Below are 24,997 nucleotides of genomic sequence, written 5' to 3'. Positions count from 1 at the left end.
GCGACTTAATTTCTGTATACAGGAACCTCTTGTTATTAGTATTAATGTCCCTAAGTTCCAGCAGTACCAGTTAAAAACTTTAGAGTTAATCATTATTTTATTTTCACCTATTTTAAAACATATCTATTCCCACAAAATATAAGTTACTGGTCTGACAAAAAATGGACATGCATACGTCTACAAATGAATACAATAGACACAATATTGTTCCAGAAATATTTATTTGTAAAGTAACACAAAAGAATGTGGAAGAAGCACAAAGAACACAAAATATATTGTACAGGTATTATTACTAAATTATCAAAATAATAAGGAACAACTCTCAGTGATCATTATTATTATTATTATTATTATTATTATTATTATGCATTCGTCTGGCTTTTAAAAGCCACTTTATTCATGCACTAATAGGGCACACTCTGTGAGTCTCTGTAGTGATACTTTTACGTTTACATACTTCTATTAATATCAGAAATACACAGTACATTGTCGATTACACAAATCAATTAGGGATTACATTGTTAGATAATTGATTTACCTATGTATAAATTGGTATTTTCTTACAATTACATATACATTGTAGAGTGGAAAGTAACGCACAATAATTTTTTTCTGCATTGGTATTCCAACTGGGATGTTCACATTTCACCGAGATATTGTTTGAAGTTTTCGCTACAGACACAATTCCCAGTTTCTTACCATAGGAGCAGCATCTTTCCAATATTCTAAATGTTTGCTGGTACTGCTAAGTCTACAGCGCAGATCCTTACCATGTTGAGGATATATTGTGACACCATTGAAACTGTCTAACAGGGTATCAACCTCAGTGACAAAAGCAGATGTGTATATCGACCTATCTTCCAAGAGCCCTGAAACATTAAACATCAAGAGCATAAACTCTAAAGTTAGGTTATACTGTAAGTAAATGCCAATCAAGGGTGGATTTAAAAATAGCCAATAAGGGCCATAACCTAAAGCAGCAAATTTCTTCTCTCTCTATTCAAATTAATTTACTCTCACATAACCATACTTTATGCAACTGGTCATAACAGAGAACAACGAAAACTATTAATATGGTAGCCATAGTTCAAAATCAAAGACAAAGCAAGTTGCAACATTTCTCCACACTGTTTAAGGGGAGTCATGAGCATGCAGCAAAATGATGTGGAATCTACAACTAACATTTTTTATCACTAACTACCATAATATTGAAGTCAAAATCTTATGGATTCTAATTAATGGCACTTCATTACATTTACATTACTAGTTTGGTGTTAGAAATTCTTTTAAACCGATAAATTTTCCAAGGCCTTGGTGAAACATACCACAACATAAGTACACACTACTGTTACCAATGTTTCCAAATTTTATCACTCATGAAATAGGTTCAAATCTATAAGAAATTCTAGAATCATTTTGGTGAATATTTAGCAATGTAATAATTATGTTCTTAGGAAAATATTTGGAGCTAAGAGGGATGAAGTTACAGGAAAATGGAGAAAGTTACACAATGCAGACCTGCACGCATTCTATTCTTCACCTAACATAAGTAGGAATATTAAATCCAGACGTTTGAGATGGGCAGGGCATGTAGCACGTATGAGCGAATCCAGAAATGCATATAGTGTTAGTTGGGTGGCCAAAGGGAAAAAGATCTTTGCGGAGGCCAAGATGTAGATGGGAGGATAATATTAAAATGGATTTGAGGGAGGTGGGATATGATGATAGAGACTGGATTAATTTTGCTCAGGATAGGGACCGATGGTAGGCTTATGTGAGGGCGGCAATGAACCAGCAGGTTCCTTAAAAGCCATTTGTAAGTAAAAATTGTTTAAATTCGTATACTATGCAAGTGTTCAAGATTATAAACCATTTTAACACATTTTTCTCAGCGAAGTACAATGTTTATTGTGAGGAAATGAGATATTTATGTCGAAGAATGTTTATTTATGTGCTACTTTTGTAATTTCACTAGAAAACAAACTGATACAATGACATGCTATATGAAGACAGTAATATATGTCTGGTGTTGGTGGGACTGGAATGTGTTCTTTGGCAAAGGAGGAGGGACACAGGCCTGTGGACTTTATTCGATAGGTTTTTGAGGGTTGTAGGAATTTGAGGTCTTTTTGAGGAGACAATTGGGTAAGTTCATTTTCTGGTAAAAGTCGTATAGTTGATAGAATGGATGAAGGATAAGAAAGTTGTGCGGATGAAGGGTAATTCGATTGTGAGTCTGAATGTGCGCTTGTGATTGATCCATCCAAAGATGGAACTGCCGACCAGTTGAGACCTTTTCTCTCTTGTTTTAAAATCAGTCTCTGAAAAGTGACGGCTGCATACTACTCTGTTGAACAGTGTCGTAGCAGTATGTTCGGTATAGGTTACACCTATACTTTCTGCCCAATGTACAGCCCTGTAAAATGTAGAAGTATTAATTAGAATTACCAGTATATAGAATAGGCCTACTCTAGTATCATACAACCTTGGGTCTATTGTATATTCTGGGGCATTTAAGAACTACGAATTTTATGATACTGTTCGAAACTCTAAGCTCGTATATCATACAGATCGAGTCTCTTTCTAGGTCTATGATTATGTAACTAGCAAAATATGCAATTAGGTAGTTACTTTGTAGAATTTCTAGGCATTTTTGACAATGCCGGCTTTGTTTTCAACAACAATTTGTGAAACGGGAGTAGTCCAAGTTTGTACATGCAAATGCAAAAAGACTGTTGCGCATTCTCAGATACTTTTATTTCAAGTAGGGTTGTCTAGTGACAGTACTAAATAAGAACCTTTTCTTTTGATCCATTTTTATATGTAATATGGTATTTTTCCTGAAAAGCTACACCAAAAGAGACACAGTTTCCTCTTGTTTCACTGGATTCTGTGTGATTTATATAGTCATAAACATGTGATTTTAGTTTCCACGCACAAATAATTTCAAAATAAAAATCCTATGACATCTCTTTATACTTATGTATTGTTGTAGCTCCTCCCGTATTTGTTACAATGTTACTAATTTATTACCAACATAACATGTGAGAGGCCAGACTTAATTAGGTTACTAGGGAAATTGTCTATTTCTCTAGTATTGCGTTCTTAAACTCTCTAGTGTTATACTTGTAAGAAGTGGAGAGACGGGCTATAACAATGCATTAGAATATACCGTACAGGTAAGCATTAAACGATTTTTATGCTGAAAGTATTTGTGGCTGCAAAATAAAACCACGTGTTTTACATTATACTGTATAAATCTCACAGAAACCTGTGAAGCAATAGAAGATTGCACTTTATTTGGTGTAGCTGATCTGGGCAACTACTATTGATATTGTTATTATCACAAAACATGTTTGGCTACTGCAATATTGCACAGCTAATCACGTGCTTAAATGTTAGGTTAGGTTTTAGCATATAAAAAAGGACTCGCCTAAAAAAAACATTGCTGTATTACTCTCTGTAGGTATAAATACAAGAGTAATTTAAAGGAATATAGATTAAGTAAACAATATTACTAACCTCAACATTTTTCGGGAAGTGGAAAAATGGTAAGTCCGAATCCCTTCTATTTGACCCCAGACAACCAGGCACAGAGCAAGCTTTTACCCAGGTTTTCTGGGACATGCTGGAATGACAGACAATACTACAGTGATTTTTCTTACATCCCTAATAAGTAATTAAATAATAAATACATATTATGTTAATAAATCAATTAAGTTAATTAAACTTATTATGTGTTTAATTCTTGCATTGTTTGCTTGAAACGTATCAATCATGTCACCTCACAATAACTTCAATCACAATGTGTTAAAACTACATCACAATAATTATTCACTTATATTTATAATTTCAGCAAATAAATCTCCATTTGTAAAATAATAAGTACTAAATATCACCTCCTTCTCAGAATAGCATAGGTGAACACATGTAACACACGTTAACAAAAGACACGAATACATAAATAAACAACACAATAAGTGCTCATTATGTTTAATGTATAATCTCAGATCTCCACTGCAAAATAAGTACGTAAATATCATCTTACCTCAATAGAAGAAAACACGTGTAGCACAAAACTTCTGAGTATTATTACCCAAACCATGTTGAAATAGAAATGAAAACACATATCGGTACGCAAAATATCGACGCAGAATTCGATTTGTTGATTTGTTTGCCATCTATTGAGGAATTACTGAAGGAACGAGGCTTACCAAAGTCGGTAGATGTCTCTCAGTTCTCATTGTAAATAACTCAAGTCAAGTTGCACCCCCCTGATAACAGAAAAATGAATTTAAAAAATCATATCATACAAACAATCAATTAATCCATTGTAACTGAATAATTAGGTTTAGTGTAAAACTGGCCTATGTGTAACATAATTACCAGATTCTCTGTAAAATGAAGAGCTAGCGGGGAAAACGATGAATGTCACATTTCTATTAAGGATTACATAATGATCTAATTGAGTCTATAACTGCAAGATGTAGTGCTGTTTCTATAGAAAATAAAGGAAAGGATTACTGTATTCGTGGTGATAATTCTCCTTTTTACCATTTTTCATAAGAACAACATTAAATTTCGCAGTAATCCATTGAATTAGATAATGACATCAACCTTAAGAAAACTGTGACATTCATCGTTTTTCCCGCAAACTCTTCAAATAGTAAAAATTGTCAAGAATTTACACATAAAAAATGCTGCCCTCTGCTATGTAAATGTATAATAAATGTAGATTACAGCTTTGAAACATATTTCCACATTCTTAGCTGGAATGTGTGGACCAACGATAAATTTCTGATTTATTTCATACGGGGCTTTCATTTCCTTAATCATCTGTGAAGAAGATTTTTAGCCGTTCTGAACAGAGATGTGGAACACATTTCTTACTTCTAAATATAGGGAATTTGACTTTCAATTTTTTATGAAACAAAGCATGTACAATAAACGAACTGTTCACACGTGTATCAATAACACCTAGGCGAATAATTGGTGCCTCATAGTCAATGTCACCAAAATACAAGAAGGTGAAGTCTTTTGCCTTAAGAACATGTGTTACACGAAAACATTCGTAGTCTGTTGAAATTCTTCTCACACAATCCGAAGTAATATCCGTCAAAAATCTTTCTATACCAAACAACTCTACATCATTTATCATGAATTGCATTGTTTTTGTTTCTATACATTTGAGGGTAGATGGTCTGTTGTCACATTTGAATGTAGGTCTCATATCAGAACACCGACGTGGGCACTCTGCTTGGCCAGAGCAAAGAATGAAGACCACAATAACTTTCTTCCACATCTCAGCTGTCCACATTTCTACATGTAAAAATTAGTACCTAGTTATCAGTGTGGAAAATTCTGTTTCATAAACAAAATTCTACACTTTACAATTCATATAAAAGTGTGTTTAATTCTGTCAATGACTTATCAGATTAAAACATCTTAAGACATAACTCTTTACATGTTATATAATGTGCATATTTGTATTACGTTTTCGCCAAAACTTATGGGATCATCAGACAGGGGAGACTGGGGATATTTGATACACAGGGATATATGATAAATTCTGACCCGAACTTTGATATTACTGTTCTGTGATTCATATGTTCTAATAATCACTTCCTAGTGATGGTTTAATGTCATTTGTAGCAAGTCTGGAGTTGAAAATTTTTATCTAGAGCTAGAATTGCAATCCAATCATAGTAAATATTACGTAAAATATTCCTCATCATTTTTCAATAATATGGATAAGATTTATCGATAATTTTGTGCAATTGCAATCTACATACCCTTAAGTAATTACGTCCGGCAACCATGACACTTTGATTGAGCTAATTCCTTTTCGAGTAAGAATATGTTAGTGTGTTGCATGGGGATGCATGATACAAGTGAACAGGGAATATGTGATATTGATACGTGTATCAGTCATCCCTGTGTGGAAACTGAATTTGCATTCATTCATGAGGCAATTGAGCAAGTGGATAGCTTCAAATTCTTCACGTGTACTATAAGCAGTATCGGTGACATGAGCTGCTGACAGCTGCTGGGGCTAACTTTCCTTACTGGCGATCTATTACTTCAGATCTAGCCAAACAAGTATATAAATAAAGTTATGTTATTGCAAACAAAAGTATCTGATGATGCCATAAGGTTTGTCGAAAATGTTAATACATATTAAACAAAGCATGTACAATAAACGAACTGTTCACACGTGTATCAATAACACCTAGGCGAATAATTGGTGCGTCATATTCAATGTCACCAAAATACAAGAAGGTGAAGTCTTTTGCCTTAAGAACATGTGTTACACGAAGACATTCGTAGTCTGCTGAAATTCTTCTCACACAATCCGAAGTAATATCCGTCAAAAATCTTTCTATACCAAACAACTCTACATCATTTATCATGAATTGCATTGTTTTTGTTTCTATACATTTGAGGGTAGATGGTCTGTTGTCATATTTGAATGTAGGTCTCATATCAGAACACCGACGTGGGCACTCTGCTTGGCCAGAGCAAAGAATCAAGACCACAAGAACTTTCTTCCACATCTCAGCTGTCCACATTTCTACATGTAAAAATTAGTACCTAGTTATCAGTGTGGAAAATTCTGTTTCATAAACAAAATTCTACACTTTACAATTCATATAAAAGTGTGTTTAATTCTGTCAATGACTTATCAGATTAAAACATCTTAAGACATAACTCTTTACATGTTATATAATGTGCATATTTGTATTACGTTTTCGCCAAAACTTATGGGATCATCAGACAGGGGAGACTGGGGATATTTGATACACAGGGATATATGATAAATTCTGACCCGAACTTTGATATTACTGTTCTGTGATTCATATGTTCTAATAATCACTTCCTAGTGATGGTTTATTTTCATTTGTAGCAAGTGTGGAGTTGAAAGTTTTTATCTAGAGCTAGAATTGCAATCCAATCATAGTAAATATTATGTAAAATATTCCTCATCATTTTTCAATAATATGGATAAGATTTATCGATAATTTTGTGCAATTGCAATCTACATACCCTTAAGTAATTACGTCCGGCAACCATGACACTTTGATTGTGCTAATTCCTTCTCGAGTAAGAATATATTAGTGTGTTGCATGGGGATGCATGATACAAGTGAACAGGGAATATGTGATATTGATACGTGTATCAGTCATCCCTGTGTGGAAACTGAATTTGCATTCATTCATGAGGCAATTGAGCAAGTGGATAGCTTCAAATTCTTCACGTGTACTATAAGCAGTACCGGTGACATGAGCCGCTGACAACTGCTGGGGCTAACTTTCCTTACTGGCGATCTATTACTTCAGATCTAGCCAAACAAGTATATAAATGAGGTTATGTTATTGCAAACAAAAGTATCTGATGATGCCATAAGGTTTGTCGAAAATGTTAATACATATTACACCCCCTAGTTAAATTTGCGTCCCATGAATGTAAGAGACGAGCGCTAGCACCTCTAATTGCTTTAGTTGTTAATATATAACCTACTCTTTCGTCTGCGACTGAGGTCATGTTACAAGATATAATACTTACTTACTTACAAATGGCTTATAAAGGAACCCGAAGGTTCATTGCCGCCCTCACATAAGCCCGCCATCGGTCCCTATCCTGTGCAAGATTAATCCAGTCTCTATCATCATATCCCACCTCCGTCAAATCCATTTTAATATTATCCTCCCATCTACGTCTCGGCCTCCCTAAAGGTGTTTTTCCCTCCGTTCTCCCAACTAACACTCTATATGCATTTCTGGATTCGCCCATACGTGCTACATGCCCAGCCCATCTTAAACGTCTGGATTTAATGTTCCTAATTATGTCAGGTGAAGAATACAATGCGTGCAGTTCTGTGTTGTGTAACTTTCTCCATTCTCCTGTAACTTCATCCCGCTCAGCCCTAAATATTTTCCTAAGCACCTTATTCTCAAACACCCTTAACCTATGTTCCTCTCTCAGAGTGAGAGTCCAAGTTTCACAACCATACAGTACAGAAGAACCGGTAATATAACTGTTTTATAAATTCTAACTTTCAGATTTTTGGACAGCAGACTGGATGATAAGAGCTTCTCAACCGAATAATAACACGCATTTCCCATATTTATTCCGCGTTTAATTTCCTCCCGAGTGTCATTTATATTTGTTACTGTTGCTTCAAGATATTTGAATTTTTCCACCTCTTCGAAGGATAAATCTCCAATTTTTATATTTCCATTTCGTATAATATTCTGGTCACGAGACATAATCATATACTTTGTCTTTTCGGGATTTACTTCCAAACCGATCGCTTTACTTGCTTCAAGTAAAATTTCCGTGTTTTCCCTAATCGTTTGTGGATTTTCTCCTAACATATTCACGTCATCCACATAGACAAGAAGCTGATGTAACCCATTCAATTCCAAACCCTGCCTGTTATCCTGAACTTTCCTGATGGCATATTCTAGAGTGAAGTTAAAAAGTAAAGGTGATAGTGCATCTCCCTGCTTTAGCCCGCAGTGAATTGGAAAAGCATCAGATAGAAACTGTCCTATACGGACTCTGCTGTATGTTTCACTGAGACACATTTTAATTAATGGAACTAGTTTCTTGGGAATACCAAATTCAATAAGAATATCATATAATACTTCCCTCTTAACCGAGTCATATGCCTTTTTGAAATCTATGAATAACTGATGTACTGTACCCTTATACTCCCATTTTTTCTCCATTATCTGTCGAATACAAAAAATCTGATCAATAGTCGATCTTTTACGCCGAAAACCGCACTGATGATCCCCAATAATTTCATCTATGTACGGAGTTAATCTTCTCAAAAGGACATTGGACAAAATTTTGTACGACGTCAACAAAAGTGATATTCCTCGAAAGTTACCACAGTTGGTTTTGTCCCTCTTTTTAAAAATAGGTACAATTATAGACCCCTTCCATTGTTCAGGTACAATTTCCGTTTCCCAAATAGCAAGTACAAGTTTATAAATTTCGCTATATAATGCACTTCCACCCTCTTGTATTAATTCTGCTGGAATTTGATCGATACCTGGAGACTTGTACTTTTTCAGATTTTCTATCGTAATTTCGACTTCTGAAAGCGTGGGTTCGGGTATAAATGGCTCAGCAGTTTGTATTTCAATTTCGTCCCGATCATTTATATTTGGCCTATGTACATTTAGTAGTTGCGCAAAATAGTTTTTCCATCTGTTTAGGATTGATGAAGAGTCTGCAAGCAAGTCACCATTCTCATCCTTGATCACGTTTACCCTTGGCTGATATCCGTTCTTAAATTCCTTTATACCCTTATATAAATCTCGAATGTTTTTATTCTTACTATTTGTTTCTACCTCATTCAGTTTTTCCTTCAAGTAACCTCTCTTTTTATTCCTAAGTGTACGACTTGCTTCCCGTCTTTCATTGAAATAATTATCTCTCTTCTCCTCAACTGGATCATGTAAGAATTTCAATTTTGCCTGTTTCCTTCTTTCTACTACCATGTAACAATCTTCATCAAACCACGGTTTCTTTTTCTTAGTTTCATAATAACCTATGCTCTGCTCAGCTGCAATTTTGATACTATCCCTGATATTTTCCCACACGCTATTAACATCTAATTTTTTCTCAACTTCGTCGGAACTTTCTAAAGTGGCAAACCTATTCGAAATTTCGACCTGATAATTTTGCTTAGCTTCCTCGTTCTTTAATTTCAAAATATTGAATTTAGTAATATTAACTTGTTGCTCTACTCGCTTGGCTACTGATAATCTTTCTCTTAATTCTCCAATCACCAAATAATGGTCAGAATTACAGTCTGCACCCCTGAAAGTTCGAATATCTACTATACTAGTATGTCTCCGTTTATCTATCAAGATGTGATCTATTTGGTTGTGTGTCAATCCATCTGGAGAAGTCCAAGTATATTTATGTATATCCTTATGGGGGAATGTTGTACTTTTGACAATTAAATTTTTCGATGTGGCAAAGTTGACTAATCTAATTCCATTGTCACTACTAGTTGCGTGTAGGCTCTCTTTTCCAATAGTTGGTCTAAAAAAAATCCTCCTGTCCTACTCTAGCGTTGAAATCCCTCAATAAAATTTTCATGTGATATCTAGGTAACTGATCAAAAGTATGTTCCAATTCCTCATAGAACCTATCCTTTATATGGTCGTCTTTCTCTTCTGTAGGGGCGTGAGCATTTATAACTATGATGTCGCACCATCTACCCTTAAGTAGTAAATATGATAACTTGTCACTGATAAATTCGACCTATTTTACTGCTGATTTTATTCTTTTATGAACAAAGAATCCTGTTCCTAATTGGTGATTATTGTTTCCTTCCCCATAATACAACAAGTAATCTCCTATTTGTGATATGCCATTCCCAACTAACCTAACCTCTTGTACTCCCACGAAGTCTATTCTATATCTAGCTAGTTCTTTAGCTACTAATGTTACCCCTCCTGTTCTATAATGACTAGTTACGTTCCAAGTGCCAAATCTCAAAACCTTATTCCTTTGCTGTGGTCGTGCCAGAGAATCAGTCCTATTCCGAGGCTTATTGTAGGGATTCGTAACAAGCTGTTTTTTTAGCGGTGATGGGTTGTTAGCCATTCGCCCAACCCCCAAGCTGGAGGACCACCCCTTATCGGCTGTCCACGACTGCTTTTTCAATATATTCGCAGCTACCCTCCATATCTGGAGGCCGTCTCCTCTATCTGCAACTTGAGGACGCGCCATGCCGTGGTGACAGGGACCCACAATACATGGACAAGATATAATGCAAAGAAAGAAAAAAAAAATATATATATATATATATAACGACGTTCGCAACTGCAGAGTTTATATCAGTGTCGCCGGATGTGCCGGAATTTTGTCCCGCAGGAGTTCTTTTACATGCCAGTAAATCTACTGACATGAGCCTGTCGCATTTAAGCACATTTAAATGCCATCGACCTGGCCCGGGATCGAACCCGCAACCTTGGGCATAGAAGGCCAGCACTATACCAACTCGCCAACCAGGTCGACAATGCAAAGATATATACGCCTCTTTATCAGCTTAATACTTACTCATAGGAGTCGGCATCGGGAGCGTAGTCGGTATAGCGCTGGCCTTCTGTGCTCGAGGTTGCGGGTTCGATCCCGGCTTAGGTCGATGACATTTAAGTGTGCTTAAATGCGACAAGCTCATGTCAGTAGATTTATTGGCATGTAAAAGAACTCATTCGGGACAAAATTCAGGCACACTGACGACGCTGATATAACCTCTGCAGTTGCGAGCGTCGTTAAATAAACCGTAATTAGAAAAAAAATACTCATAGGTCACAAAGGCCAGAGAAAGAGGGAACGACGATTCGCTTTCTTTCCGGACGCAGATATAACTTGGGCGGGTAGTATTCTCACTATAAAACATGTAGCCTAAGAGTTATGGGGTCTTAAGATGTTATAAGGTTAAATTTCAGAACACGGGATTCCTTCCTTTCTCTCTTACTTCAAAATTTCGACCTTGTGTACACAAACTAAAATATTGACACTGAAAAGTGCCTTTTCGTAAGCATGATGATGAGCATTCGACAAACACAGACAAATCTGTTCTTTTTAGTATTTTATGCTCGACCATGCCGCAATGTACTAATTATACACCTTATAGCAGTCCTTTAATGCATGTCATTAAAGTACACCTACTCATTAAAGTACAGGTCTTCAGCCAATGATAACTCAGCTTACATGTGTTCAGCCAATGACAAGTCAGCTTTGTACCGTTATAAAATCGCAAGTATCGATTATTCTCGGAAAGAGAATTAGCGAAATGTCACGGAAGCTGGAAATCCAATACTGTCGCAGAAGCTTATCTTCTGTTACTATAATAATTAGCGTTAATTGTAAATAATATTCAAATAAATTCAATTTGTCATCTCATTTTTCAATGTCGAATTCAATAATCAAGGTTATAATATTATCAAGTTTAACGGGATTATACATCAAGGTCAATGACATTATTGTTCCTCGGAAAAATCAATACTTTCGCGTCTGCGCACATCTCACAAATCACGACTTAGGACAAGGTCACTTCCGATCTTGTCAGATACAAATTAAATGCATACATCTGAATACCGGTAATTTCATGTTAGAAATATGGTCGAGCATAAAAAGTCGTATGAAACTCGCCTATAATGGTAATTAAGAAGCTCGTATGAAAATTATGAAACTCGCTTGCGCTCGTTTCATAAACATCCACACTCGCTTTCTTAATTAATATCATTATAAGCTCGTTGCATAATGTACTATTAAGATTTAATTGTTACCTTTGGAGAGGCCGAGACGTACATGGGAAGATGATATTAAAATAGATTTGAGAGAGGTGGGAAATGATGATAGAGACTGGATTAATGTTGCTCAGGATAGGGACCAATGGCAGGCTTATGTGATGGAGGCAATGAACTTCCGTGTTCCTTAAAAGCCAATAAGTAAATAAGATATAATTGTCAGTGAGGAATCCGTATACTGAAATTTTCCCTGTTATAATTTGATAAATCATTGACCTAATTAAACACAATTTTATACACACCTAACATTCGCACACTGCGTTTTAGACACACTTGAAGAGATCTTGCTAGCGAGAAAAATCAAAGATTGATAATACGTATTCAAACAGGCGTCCACACACACACACACACACACACACACACACTGGTGTTGTCTATGCACTGGAAGATGCTGGAAGAGATTCTCATTCCAGGCGATAATCTCGCTGGAATCGGTACAGGTGGCGTTGAATGTATTGTAATGTTTTTATTGATACTGGTATGCATAAAGTTGAAGTAAATGCTATTGTTAAGGCTTCCGTAATATATATTATGATCTTTATGTATAAATCCCATATTTATCATATTTAAATTCTTTCCTGCATAGCAGAAAGTTGATCTGGAAGGCCGTGTTTAGTTTATGCTAGAATTCGTATATCTCTTGTGTGCGTTGCCTACGTGATTACACAAGCTGGCGCATAGCACGATCGAGAGCATAGACAAATAAATAGAGTAGGTCTCTGTGAGTCATGACAATTTCTGCCGCTAGGTTCGCCTCCCTGCCCTATGAAATGATGAATAGTACCATTACAAAGCATTGTGCATCGTGAAAATAGTTCGATTAATTGTGCATTACTCATTGAGTACGAATATTATAAATATGCCAAGCATATTACAGTGTTATTTGAAGTTTGTTAGCTAAGTTATATTCGATAATTGTCTGTGTTTTGCTATGAGAGGAACTCTGTACCAACAGATCGTATCTTTATAGGTTAAGGTAAATGTCAAAGTTCTTTCATATAACAAGCACTGCTATGTTAAAAGTGGCGAATTGCATTTTCCGACTCTCGAATGATGTGACTCGAAATGTAAAATAATTTCATGCATTGTTTCACTTACCAAGCATTACTGATATAGGCCTAATGGAAATGTGAACGACGTGATGTAAACATTGAAGATAATGTTGTTACTGTTTTCCCTTTCTTTTTAGAAAATACCGACAAAAGTAATGAATTATCTTCATGCTGTACTTATTAGGTAATTCATGTGTATTTGTCTGTATTTTAGACCTGTGTATTGTTACGTAATTATCAGTGAATTAGGTTAGAGAACTTAACAAGGTTAGTATGAGATTAGGTAATGCACCTCAAACTGGTAACTAATAATGGCTGCTGCGAAATAGGCTGAGGTGGTTATCGTGTGAATCAAATTATATCTAGAATATCTAGTTTTATTATATACGGATACGTAAAGTTTCTTTTCTTCTTTTTTTTTTAGCATGTGTTTGTAATTTTGTGAGGTTATGTCTAGCCTAATTTCTTTTTATTCTTGTATCATTACCAATACATTAATTTATTTTATATTCATTTCAGATGTTACGGAGGTGTTACATCTATGGTGGCAACTCTACTTATGTTAGGATATGAAGTAACAGTATATATTCAACTTCATCATTTGCTAAAAATTAAAGAAAACTGTATGTCTTCGACTCATTCCATCGTCATTTCTTCTTATGTATGTGAACCACGTTCATTCTAAAAGTTCTACATTAAATGAACACTATAGACAACGTGATGGAACAATTTACAAGTTACTGTTAAAGTGCTCAACATTTTCAAGTGGTGCTATACCCATTGTTTCAAAATGTACATACATATTTTTACATTTCTATAAGAGGTGTCATAAATTATTTCAGCATATTTGTAAATTCTTCAAAATTAATTCTTCTAATTAATACCATGAAGTAATGAAATAATATAGCCTAGGCCTATATGTGATTTTATACTACCGGTATTGATGTTGATCTTGGTAAATTAATCCAATTTCACAGTGTTGTCTTTTGTATTGTGGTTCACAACAATTATAACAGTATGTACGTGGAAATGTTTTTAAAATAATAAATTCTAGCTCATGATTTTAAGTGGTCGTATCAATGGGAGGTTATATTGGAAAGATGATCACAAATGGATAATTTACTGCAAGATACAAGAACTGAATATAAGTGAGTGTTCCGTTGAAAGTGAAAGTGAAAATTTCGTTTTACAAGAGCTAAGTAGGCGTAATATTTATTTTAGAAATTATTTGAAAGCTACAGAATATGAAGAATAGACCTGTAACCATAGAAATCAACTGCGAATGGTGAGTGGCCAGGTTTCATTAATAATTGAAAGGAAGTAAAAATTATTTTCTTCTTATCATCCTGTTTTCAATATTTAAATTTAAGCACCTTTCTCTTCCTTGCTATTTCGTGAGAGATTACTTCATACTATCACATAAGCTAAATTTTTTCTGTACAGATAATAAAAATTACATACATAAGTAGGCTACTTGAATACTGACGATACAAACTTCATATACATACCTCATCATGTATATTCAAGAAGACATCTAATGTACTGTAACCAGCACATGATTAAAATACTGATCAGATGTCCAACAGTTTCTTACTGCACTCTTCACTTCAAAAGTTTGGCACATAGTTAATGAAAATCTTGATCAGGAAATCATTCATAAAAAAGTTTAATGTACACGTTTAAAACTTTCCTATAACATAGGGCATCCTCATTGTTACTTTTAAGTTTTAGGAATGTACGCTTATAACTGTATCACAATCTGAAATAATCATAATATTTATAACACGAGGGTCCTTGTAGATAGTCAGTTCCAGTGTTCTATATGTAATTAAGAAATGGCCCAGCTTATTGCACTTTCAGCACTTTTCTATTTAGGGGCTTCTGATTAAGTTTCCTAATCACTTCGTATTTACTGGAAATATCTTTGGCAATATTGTCCAGTAGTGGCTTCACAAGTTTTCCCAAAAGAAAGAGGGACATTTCCTCATCTTTACATGTGTCGCACTTCAGTTCTTGCGAAAATCTTGGCTTCAGAAAAGAATACTACAGTGTTTACTATTACTATGCTCAATAGATTAATCAGTAGGCCTATAGAAATGTTTTCACCACTGCAAGAAAAAATCGCGTAATAATTATACTTCTCAATTATTGTGACGTTCGTATTTTTTTTTTAAAGAGAGGGAAAAGTTACGCCTTCTTGCAAATGCTTAATTATGAATTCAAGGAAATTAAAGATAATGCAGTACTTTAATTAGTTGCAATATCTTATTTAATAACAATATTAATAATATTAGGTGAAAAGGGTAGGCTATAGTGCGTATATGTAAGATGTCTAGTTAATTTATTTCCGGATATGTTTGGTGTATGAACTGAAGTCCAGAGCAGACAGTCCCTCAGTTTATATGTAATATGTTTTAATATCAAGAATGACAGCCTTTTATTGTAATATAATTGAGGAGTAGAAGTTTGCAAATTACGTCTATTGTCCATAAAATATTGTACGAAGCATTTAATAAGCAATGGTGAGTCCTTTAAATGTCCCAAATGTCAAGGTCTTTTAAGTGTTCTGCTATGAATATATAGGGCAGAACAGCGCTCCGAGCGGCGGAATTGGCATTACGAGGGAACCACTTCAGACTCGTTTTTCAAGCTCTATGCGCCAGCTTGTGTAATCTCGTAAGCAACGATATAAACATTGAGGATATACGTTGTGTATTAATATATATTAAATACTCTTAAAAACAACTAAAAATGCCAAATTTTTGTTATGTTCCTATAAGCAAAAACCAGGGAAAGCTTTCTGTCTTCAATCAGGTCCCGAAATATTCTGAATATATGCTTTAAACTTTAAAAAATATAAGTAATTAAATTGCGCCTCGAAAGTATTAAGGGGGGATGTAGGGCGGATATGACCAAAAATCACATTTTTTAAAAAGTGGTTTAAAATAAACTTTATAGTCTTGAGAATGTGTCCACAAAATTTTACTGCCTAATTCCAATTATAAATAGGCTTTAAAAATTTAAAGAGCCATGGCCGCTCTGTGCCACGCCCACTTTTTTACCAAATACTCATGGTAGCATTATTGGTATAAATGTGCTTTGAAATAACGAGAGGCTCGAGTCAGGATCATCAAGTACTCTGAGATAACCAAGAGCAGGTTGTGAGATTGTTAACTCCTCATGCTGCGCATGCGCGGCCATCTCATGCACTGCCAGTGAGATCCTTACCGGTATTTCAAAGCACATTTATACCAATATTGAAGACCAATATTTATTTCAGTTTCCTCTCACATAAACAAATATCCCCAAATTGCATTCGTTGCACGCTTTCTCAGCGTAAAAAATTCTTTCTTGTCATTGGTCGACACCCTAGGTGCTTTGATACGTAACCAACATAATAGAACTAAATATCATCAGATATAGTACTAAACGTACAAGAGAGTTCGGCTTACGTGGGAGGACAGTGTAATGATACCATGTGCTTATGATGCCCAAAGAAAACTTTCACTACAAAATTCCGTGAGAACTAAGCTTAACTATTATCTCTGCATATAGTGGATAATCCCTATTATTAAATATTTCTCGCAAACAGCAGTTGCTGCTGTTTTAAAATTAAGAAATAAATGTTGGCAGTATGTTTGTGTTGTCAACTGCTGTCAAGCGGATCTGTATCTCAGCTGGTAAAGCAGCCTAATTCCGTAGATTGTGGACTGGTATTGGATTCAATATTTCTAATTTCTTTAAATTACGTGTCTTGAAATTTACTCTGTACTTGTAATAACACAAGGCTTAATAATGCCCAGAGGTAAGATTACAGTTTTAATATAGAACAATGGATTTGCAATATTCTTTATTAATATACGTTGAAATGTGCGAAATTTTAATGTGAAGGTTAACCTGAAGGCATGACAGTATTTCAGTATTATCCATTGTAAATTATTAAATGTATGTTCAATAGTGTTAAATAGATGCCAACATTGATATAAACATAAAATATCGCTCATATAAATGCATTTGAATACATACACGGAAGGATAATTTATTTATTTAATACTAGGAAAGTATACAAATCACAAAGGCAAGCACAGGCGATTTACAAATCCTGAAGAGATTGAGGAGCAGATGAAACGAGAAGAAAAAGAAAGAAAATGGAGGGTAAGTAAAATTAAAGTTTAATATAATTCAAAGACTTTAAAATTTTCTTTGCGTTCCTTTTGGCTTACGAAACGTATATTATCTTATTATAATATTCCACAGGAAGAAAGGGGTGATGCTGATTCTAGTGATGATGAAGCGAGAGGTAAAGATGATAAGGCCTCAGGTTCTGAATCGGAATCTTCTGAAGAAGAGAGTGGAGAAGAAACGGTACGTACACTATTATGTAAAATGTGATAATTATGTAGTAAAATTTAAAATATTTTCATATTTGTTATGATTATTATATGTGGTATTTACTGTTACCAGGTGAAAGCCAAAGGTGTGGAAAATCTCATTCATGTAGAGAATCCTAATAGAGTACAGAAAAGAGCGAAAAAATTGTCCACTCTTAACGAAACGGTCAAGACAGCAGCGAAACCAGAACTATCACGTAGAGAAAGGTAAAATAGTTTATGTAGATTTTGCTTGTCAAAATGAAATTGTTCAAAGTTGAGCATTTTCTAACAGAAATATTCGTTACGCTCATATACTTTTATATTACAGATATTAGGTTATCATCATAATCCTTCAGGATTCTAGACTGAGTGGTCTGTTCTCACATTTTCCTTGCATATCTATACCTACATCATCAGCCTATGAGGAAGTTCCCTGAACTGAAGATTTTTGTATAGATGTGACTAATGTGAAATTCATGAACGCACATCGCAGAAGGTGAAAAGAAACATTTTCTTGTCCGCTCAAACCTTCCTGTCCATCACCCTGTTCAGAAAGAAATCAATCCATAATTACCCTCCCCTTCCACCACCCTCATTAGAAAGAAATCAATCCATAATTACTCTCCCCTTCCACAAACCTCGTCAAAAAGAAATAAACCCATAGAGTGCTATTCATAGACATTTCGCTAGCCCGCGCTATGAGCGTGCTAAACTAGCCCCGGCTATCGACTGACTACTTGTACAGGATTCATATCATTAACACTGGTTTATGAATATGAAAAACGTTAGTGCGCTGATCATCCACCGGAAGCCCGCTCTAAGACTGTCTATGAATACAGCCCATAGTTACTTAACACAGTGTTAGGACACAGCCTTGAATAATGTTTCATTCAATCTATTTCGTACATTAAAGAAACCTAAAAAAGTCGCTGATTTTAAGCAAATCACAGTTTTGTGCAAGTTTCGTTTAAAGATTTAAAAATATTTTATGTTTAAAATTGAATTAAAAATTATTACATTTCATATTGTGGATATTAAATATGTATGAAATTCGTTGAAAATTTCGAAGAAAACCTCACTCCCTTGCTTCACCTAATCTGACACAACCAGAAGGAACAAGGCTGAGATAAAAGGATGACAAGTTTCAGAACAGAAGATAGTGAAAATACGACAGCTTTTCCTTGGAAAAATTCAATCTGTCTATTAGTTTAGGGAGAAGGACTTTCTACTGACTAACAAAAATAAATTATGCAAATCCAGCTTTCAGGTAAAACTCCCTGTAAAGTTGATTTGAATAATTTTGAGGGAAAAATTGTTCCGGGGCCGGGTATCGAACCCGAGTAGCTCAGTTGGTAGTGTTGGTACGTTTAACCAAAGGTCCCAGGTTAGATACCCGGCCCCGGAACAATTTTTCCCTCAAAATTATTCAAAAATAAATTATGCCAAATATGAGCTTCAAGGATGCTACAAAGTCTTGTATTTTCGTGAAAAATCTGTAAATACATTTGTTAGCAGTATTACAGGTCATCTGTTATCTCGTGAAACCAAATGCACGCATGCACCATAGTTCATAGTAAGAACCTTATGGTGGGAATACTTTGCTAGGTAGCTTCAAGTGGAAGAATAGCTTGGACATAAAGCCTCCCAGTCCACTTTCTTATTCCTCTCCCGCTCAAGATTGGTTTCGAGAGATATCAAATTGCCTGTACAATAGGTTATTTTACGCATGTTTTTTATAAAGAAAGTACTCCCTTCCCTCTCCTCTTCTACAAAGAGGGATAGTCAAAACTGTCTTTGATATTGCCTGTGTTGCATTACGGGAGATAAAATGTAACTTATACCAGGTGATGATGATGAACACTGAAAAAACAGTAGTGGCTCACTAGTGAGAGTTTAAGGCTGTAGAACTACATTTGTCAGTGAAGGCTGTTCTGGATAAAATTGGCAAAATAAATGTTTTATAGCTGGGTAATAAATGCTTCAAAGTGCGCAAAAACCAGATTGTAGTAGGGAAAAATAATTTGTCCTTAGTCTCTTGAAGAGTACAGATTTGCTTCTGTAGAGTATACCGTTTATTCTAGTAGTACTATATGGTATTGTTCTATTCCTACTTGAAATATAAAATTCCATCTTCTTTGTCATGCCTCATGTTATGAGTAGGGCTCGAAAGTTTTTTTCTGAAACATCACACATGATACAGGATACTCATTTCACTTCAACACGAACTAATATAGCCTACTTTTATTTTGCATTCTTTCGTCTTTTATCGTCTATTGGTAATTTTTTTTTTAGGAAATTTCTACTTTTTGTCACAGTTTTGCTCTTTTCTGCTTATGAAGAGACATATTTTATGGTGCAGTTCATAGTCTATATTCGAGAACCTACTGCAGATTGCTTACACAATCCGACTGCATCTTACATGAATTTTCCTTTTGGTTGCATCAGCCTTGACTCCTGATCGCGTGTGTTACGTGATTCTCCAATATTCAACGCAATAGAACAAATTACTGCAGCCACAGTGCCCACAGTCAGCATTTCATTGTATCTCACAAGTGAAGAATAAAAATGCCGAAAGTAAAACAAGCAAAGTTTTTTTTGTGACAGTAACTGAGTTTGGTGACGATGTTTTTTCCACAGATGGAAATACACTACTTGGTTTTATTTTATTATTAAAATTATGGTGATTTTTTTTAAATTTCAGTGCCATATTTTCAGAAATTTAAGGTCATTTTTCTGTGATTTGTAGGTCGTCAACTTCCGAGCCCTAATTATCAGTTAGTGGGTATGAAAGAATAACATCATGCACAGTGTAAGAATGGAAGTGCTGTGTTGTGTTTGTTACTACACTATAGCACAGAGTCCTTGGAGCATGCATGCACCGCTGTTCTTTTATGCTCTCTCTCTGTCTGTCTCTGCTCTTGTACTCTGCAGCAGTGGTCTTGGACTTGATTCGTCTCGGGATGTTCTTTTGTCGTGTTATGCTCTTCTTCACTTTTTTATTCTATCAATGTTTGAACTGAGAAACATTTTGAAAATTAAAAAAATTTCAAGTTCACATTCGTACAGTTTATAAATTCTTAAATTTAAACTATACAGAGTGGCATTAGTGCATGAATTGCTACTAAGAGGTAATATGCGGTTCTGAAAAGTGTTGCACATGGTTTAGTGGATCCAGAATTGAGGCATTCCCTGGAATAATAACTTATGTTACGCCGTTTTTTCATTTCCAGCATATATTGCAGCCTTAATATCCACCCTATCCCATTATCTCCTGGCCTCGTCTCATAAGTGGTGCCTTCTTGGTATCACTTGTGAGGTTCAGACTGTTGACTAAACAATGATAACACATCTGTATATTGCTCTGTACAGTGAAGAAGTAAGCAAATCAATAGGGACAACCCTATAAATTTTAGGACATTTGGCAAGTCTACCGACACAACAGAAAAGATTTATGTGAAATAAAATATGCAAGGTCTGTAAGACATGGATTTTTAACAATGTTTTATTTAATTTTAAAGAGAAGAACTAGATCGTCAAAGAGCACAAGCAAACTACCAGCGGCTTCATGCGGAAGGGAAGACTGAAGAAGCCCGTGCAGATTTAGCTAGATTAGCCATTGTCAAGCAGCAGAGAGCTGAAGCTGCTAAGCGACGTGAAGAAGAAAAGAAATGTAAGTATTGAAAAGGAGAACATTTACAGTAAGTTATTTATGTCGTTAATGGTGATCCAGTGATTAAGAGGGAAGGTGCAACATTGGCCTGCAAAAATTGAGTGAAATTCGTTTTGTATATATAAATGAACAAAACTTTTCATGCTTAACATACATACATAAAACACTATTTAGAATATATATATATATATATATATATATATATATATATATATATATATATATATATATTTTTATCCAATGCCACCAGGTTGTCTTTTCGACATTTCTGGTCTTCTCTCCTGGCTGTGGCTTAATTGTTGGGGCGCCTGGAAGGCGGAGTTACATTACCCCGATGATAGGATGATTATGATAACGTGGTGCCAGGAGAGGTCCTAAATCTAAACTTAACCTAAATTCCAGACCATGGACGAACACAGAAATAATCCCCTTTAAGGAAAAATTCCTGTGCTCTAACCGGGAATCGAACTCGGGACCTCATGAACTATAGCCAGAAGCTCTGACCACTAGACCATGAGGCTGGTCCTATTTAGAATATTAAAATAGCTAATAATTACCTGTAAAAATAATATCAAATTTGCGTATTTTTTTGCAACTGTAAAGCATTTACATATTATAATAAAATATACAATATTAATTAAATATCTGCATGATTCTTTTACAGAAATATTCTGAAGATTTACATTAATAACATAGTCTAGGATCTTTTTTTACCTATTCCTTCAGGAAATATTTTTTTCCTTATAAAATTTTTTAGAAAATTTATTATTTAAAGGTACCAGCAATTAAGAAAAACAAAATTTCTTGAAGGAATAGGTGAAAGATCCTAAACTATGTTGTTTATGCAGATAGAATTGGAATATATCAGTCCCCTAACTGCCCATTGTGCAACTCAAACCAAGAAATGGATTTGGAACACCTCAAAATCTGTGCTTCAGTGGCTGACCATGGTAATAGATTTGAAAAATATATATATATTTTTTTTTTATCCAATGCCACCAGGTTGTCTTTCGACATTTCTGGTCTTCTCTCCTGGCCGTGGCTTAGTTGTAACCCACTTCTGAGGTTGGGGTGCCTGGAAGGCGGAGTTACATTACCCCGATGATGTGATAGGATGATTATGATAATGTGGTGCCAGGAGAGGTCTTAAATCTAAACTTAACCTAAAATCCAGACCATGGACGAACACAGGAATAATCCCCTTTAAGGAAAAATTCCTGTGCTCTCACCGGGAATCGAACCCAGGACCTCATGAACTATAGCCAGAAGCTCTGACCACTAGACCATGAGGGCTGGTCATTTGAAAAATATTGGAGTGCAAAAGATCAACACCTGGCATTAGAAAACAACAACAGAATATTTCTGTAAAAGAATCATGCAAATATTTAATTAATTGTAGATTTTATTATGTAAATGCTTTACAGTTGTAAAAAAATTATGCAAATTTGATATTATTTTTACAGTTAATTACTAGCTATTTTAATATTCTGAATAGTGTTTTATAAAGTGTAATGTATGCGTATTAAGCATTAAAAGGTTTGTTCATTTAGCTTTTATAGTAGCTGAGATGGCACAAATTTGCGTATAAAATTAGCTGTGCTACCACTCATTTGATTTGTAATCACAAGTTCTGCAATATTAAGCCAATGGACTCGTATTTAAATTCCCTGCACTCGCATGTAATGTCCAATTTGCATATGGGTTTGCAGTGTGATGTAAAAATATTGATAGAGAAAATAACTACACAATGATGCAAAATTTACAGAAGTTACGCCAAAGTATGTGCTTACTGATTAAGATGTCTTACTAAGGTATTTTGGTGTGACAGCTCGTCAAATGAAGTGACTGGGTAAAAGTGATGATAATAAACATATACAATACACTTAGAATGAACCACAGTGAAAAATTTGTTTTGAACTGGGACTAATTTCAGAATCTCGCACTATCATAAACTTGCCCTTTGAACTTTTCTGTCCAAACAGTTGTATGAGTTTTAAACTATACTTACCCATTTATAGGACCAGAACCTGTGTTGGGACTATCTTCAAGACCAATTAAGCAGGTCATCAGGGATTGGGCTCAAAGACGACATATTAGTTACTGGAACTCAATTAAGGGCTGTAATCACAGCAAGGCCCTTATCAAAGGTCTTGCAAGGACAAAATCGAATGAGCTGCTGAGACTTAGAGCTCTCTTGGGCAACAGGATTTCTTACAGGACACTGTGCCCTGAAGAAAAACTTATACAGGATGGGACTTATTACTGACCCACTGTATATAAGATGTTCACAAGGAGATGAGTCAGTAACTCATCTGCTGTGCGTTTGCAATGCGCTTGCGCAACAAAGATCTCTCTTCTTTGGGAATCACTTTCCAAAACTTGAAGAGATCTCAAAGGTCCCAGTCCAAAGTTTGATACAGTTCATCAAGAACTTGAAACTTTTGGACTGAAAGGGATGAACAACGGGGATGCGCAATAGATCTTATAGGTCGCAGTGCTTGGGCCGGAAGGAACACCCCTGTTAAATCTAATCTAATCTAAACTATACTTAGGTTTTCAGATAGTAGAACTCCTTGATAATATGGTCAGAATGATGTAAGAATACTGTTTAAAATAACGCCGAAAAAATGCAAGACAAAGATACACAACCAGTTTCTATGGATTCCATGGAGGATGTGTGCCAAATAAGACACACTAAAAATATATGCACATTCAAAATATAAATCAATCAATCTTCTTAATGTATCCAGCTGTTTGCTGAAAGTCCACTACAGTCTATTCAGTTTTTGTTTTACATCCAAAATATGATTGAAGTTCAAATTGTAAGTTATTGAAAGAATGGCGATTTTCTTATTTTCAGTGAAAGAAGCAGCCAAGCAGACAAAAACTGCACAAGTCCAAAAGGCCCTTGGAAAGAAAACTACATGATCTGAAGAGGAACATTATGGTTCCACTTACTCAAAAGCTTTCGAACGCTCAACATCACGCAGTCTAAAGTGTTGATGTTATGATTTATTTCCATTTTTTTTAGAAGAAATTTGTTACCTTGAGATTGAATATGCTTCCCGATTATAAATTCCTTCCGTAATGTCTTAATTTTCATGAAACATTTTGTCTTTGTCGTATGGTTAAATTGTTTGAAAATGTATTTACATTGTTTTATTTGTTTAACCATGTAAATATAATAGAACATTTGTTATTTAAACAAATATGCAAACATGGTATAAACTATAGATAATAAAGGAGGAACAAGATGATGTTTTTCGTACTGTTTATTTACACCTGAAAGACTGTTTAAAAGACTACTCAGAAACCCGGCACAATACAAAAAAAAAAAAAATTGCCAATATACAAGAAAAATATTCAGTGCTAAAATATCTTCGTTCCTAAACCATTTGCAGCAGGTTACATAATTATTTACAAAATAAGGTTTTTAGAGATTAATAGTTTTTGTCTATATTTCAAGATACAATATGATTTCGGAGAAACAAGAGATGAAAGTACAATTAAGAGTAATGAAATGAAGAAAGTCTCAGGAATCTTCTCTGCCACATCAATAAA

At 35.0% G+C, this 24,997-nt stretch overlaps 1 protein-coding gene and 1 long non-coding RNA gene across 2 annotated transcripts; one reads left to right on the top strand and one right to left on the bottom strand.

Moving 5' to 3' along the window:
* Positions 1–210: 210 nt before the first annotated feature.
* On the bottom strand, positions 211–4,273 carry LOC138706651 (uncharacterized). The gene is made up of 3 exons (XR_011334039.1): positions 4,049–4,273; positions 3,523–3,628; positions 211–2,416 (listed from the first exon to the last, which is right to left on the bottom strand). It is a non-coding gene; the product is annotated as an uncharacterized lncRNA (long non-coding RNA).
* Positions 4,274–17,025: 12,752 nt separating this feature from the next.
* On the top strand, positions 17,026–24,693 carry LOC138706650 (28 kDa heat- and acid-stable phosphoprotein-like). The gene is made up of 6 exons (XM_069836196.1): positions 17,026–17,198; positions 17,451–17,548; positions 17,651–17,758; positions 17,858–17,991; positions 21,285–21,436; positions 24,297–24,693. Exons 1-6 carry the CDS (start codon positions 17,189–17,191, stop codon positions 24,362–24,364), a joined length of 570 nt encoding a protein of 189 aa, XP_069692297.1. The 5' UTR covers positions 17,026–17,188; the 3' UTR covers positions 24,365–24,693.
* The last annotated feature ends 304 nt before the right edge of the window (positions 24,694–24,997 follow it).

Source organism: Periplaneta americana, chromosome 9 (assembly GCF_040183065.1).
Source record: "Periplaneta americana isolate PAMFEO1 chromosome 9, P.americana_PAMFEO1_priV1, whole genome shotgun sequence".
NCBI classification, from domain to species: domain Eukaryota; kingdom Metazoa; phylum Arthropoda; class Insecta; order Blattodea; family Blattidae; genus Periplaneta; species Periplaneta americana.
Note: the sequence above shows the minus strand (reverse complement) of the source record. Positions and strands in the feature narration are given on the sequence as shown.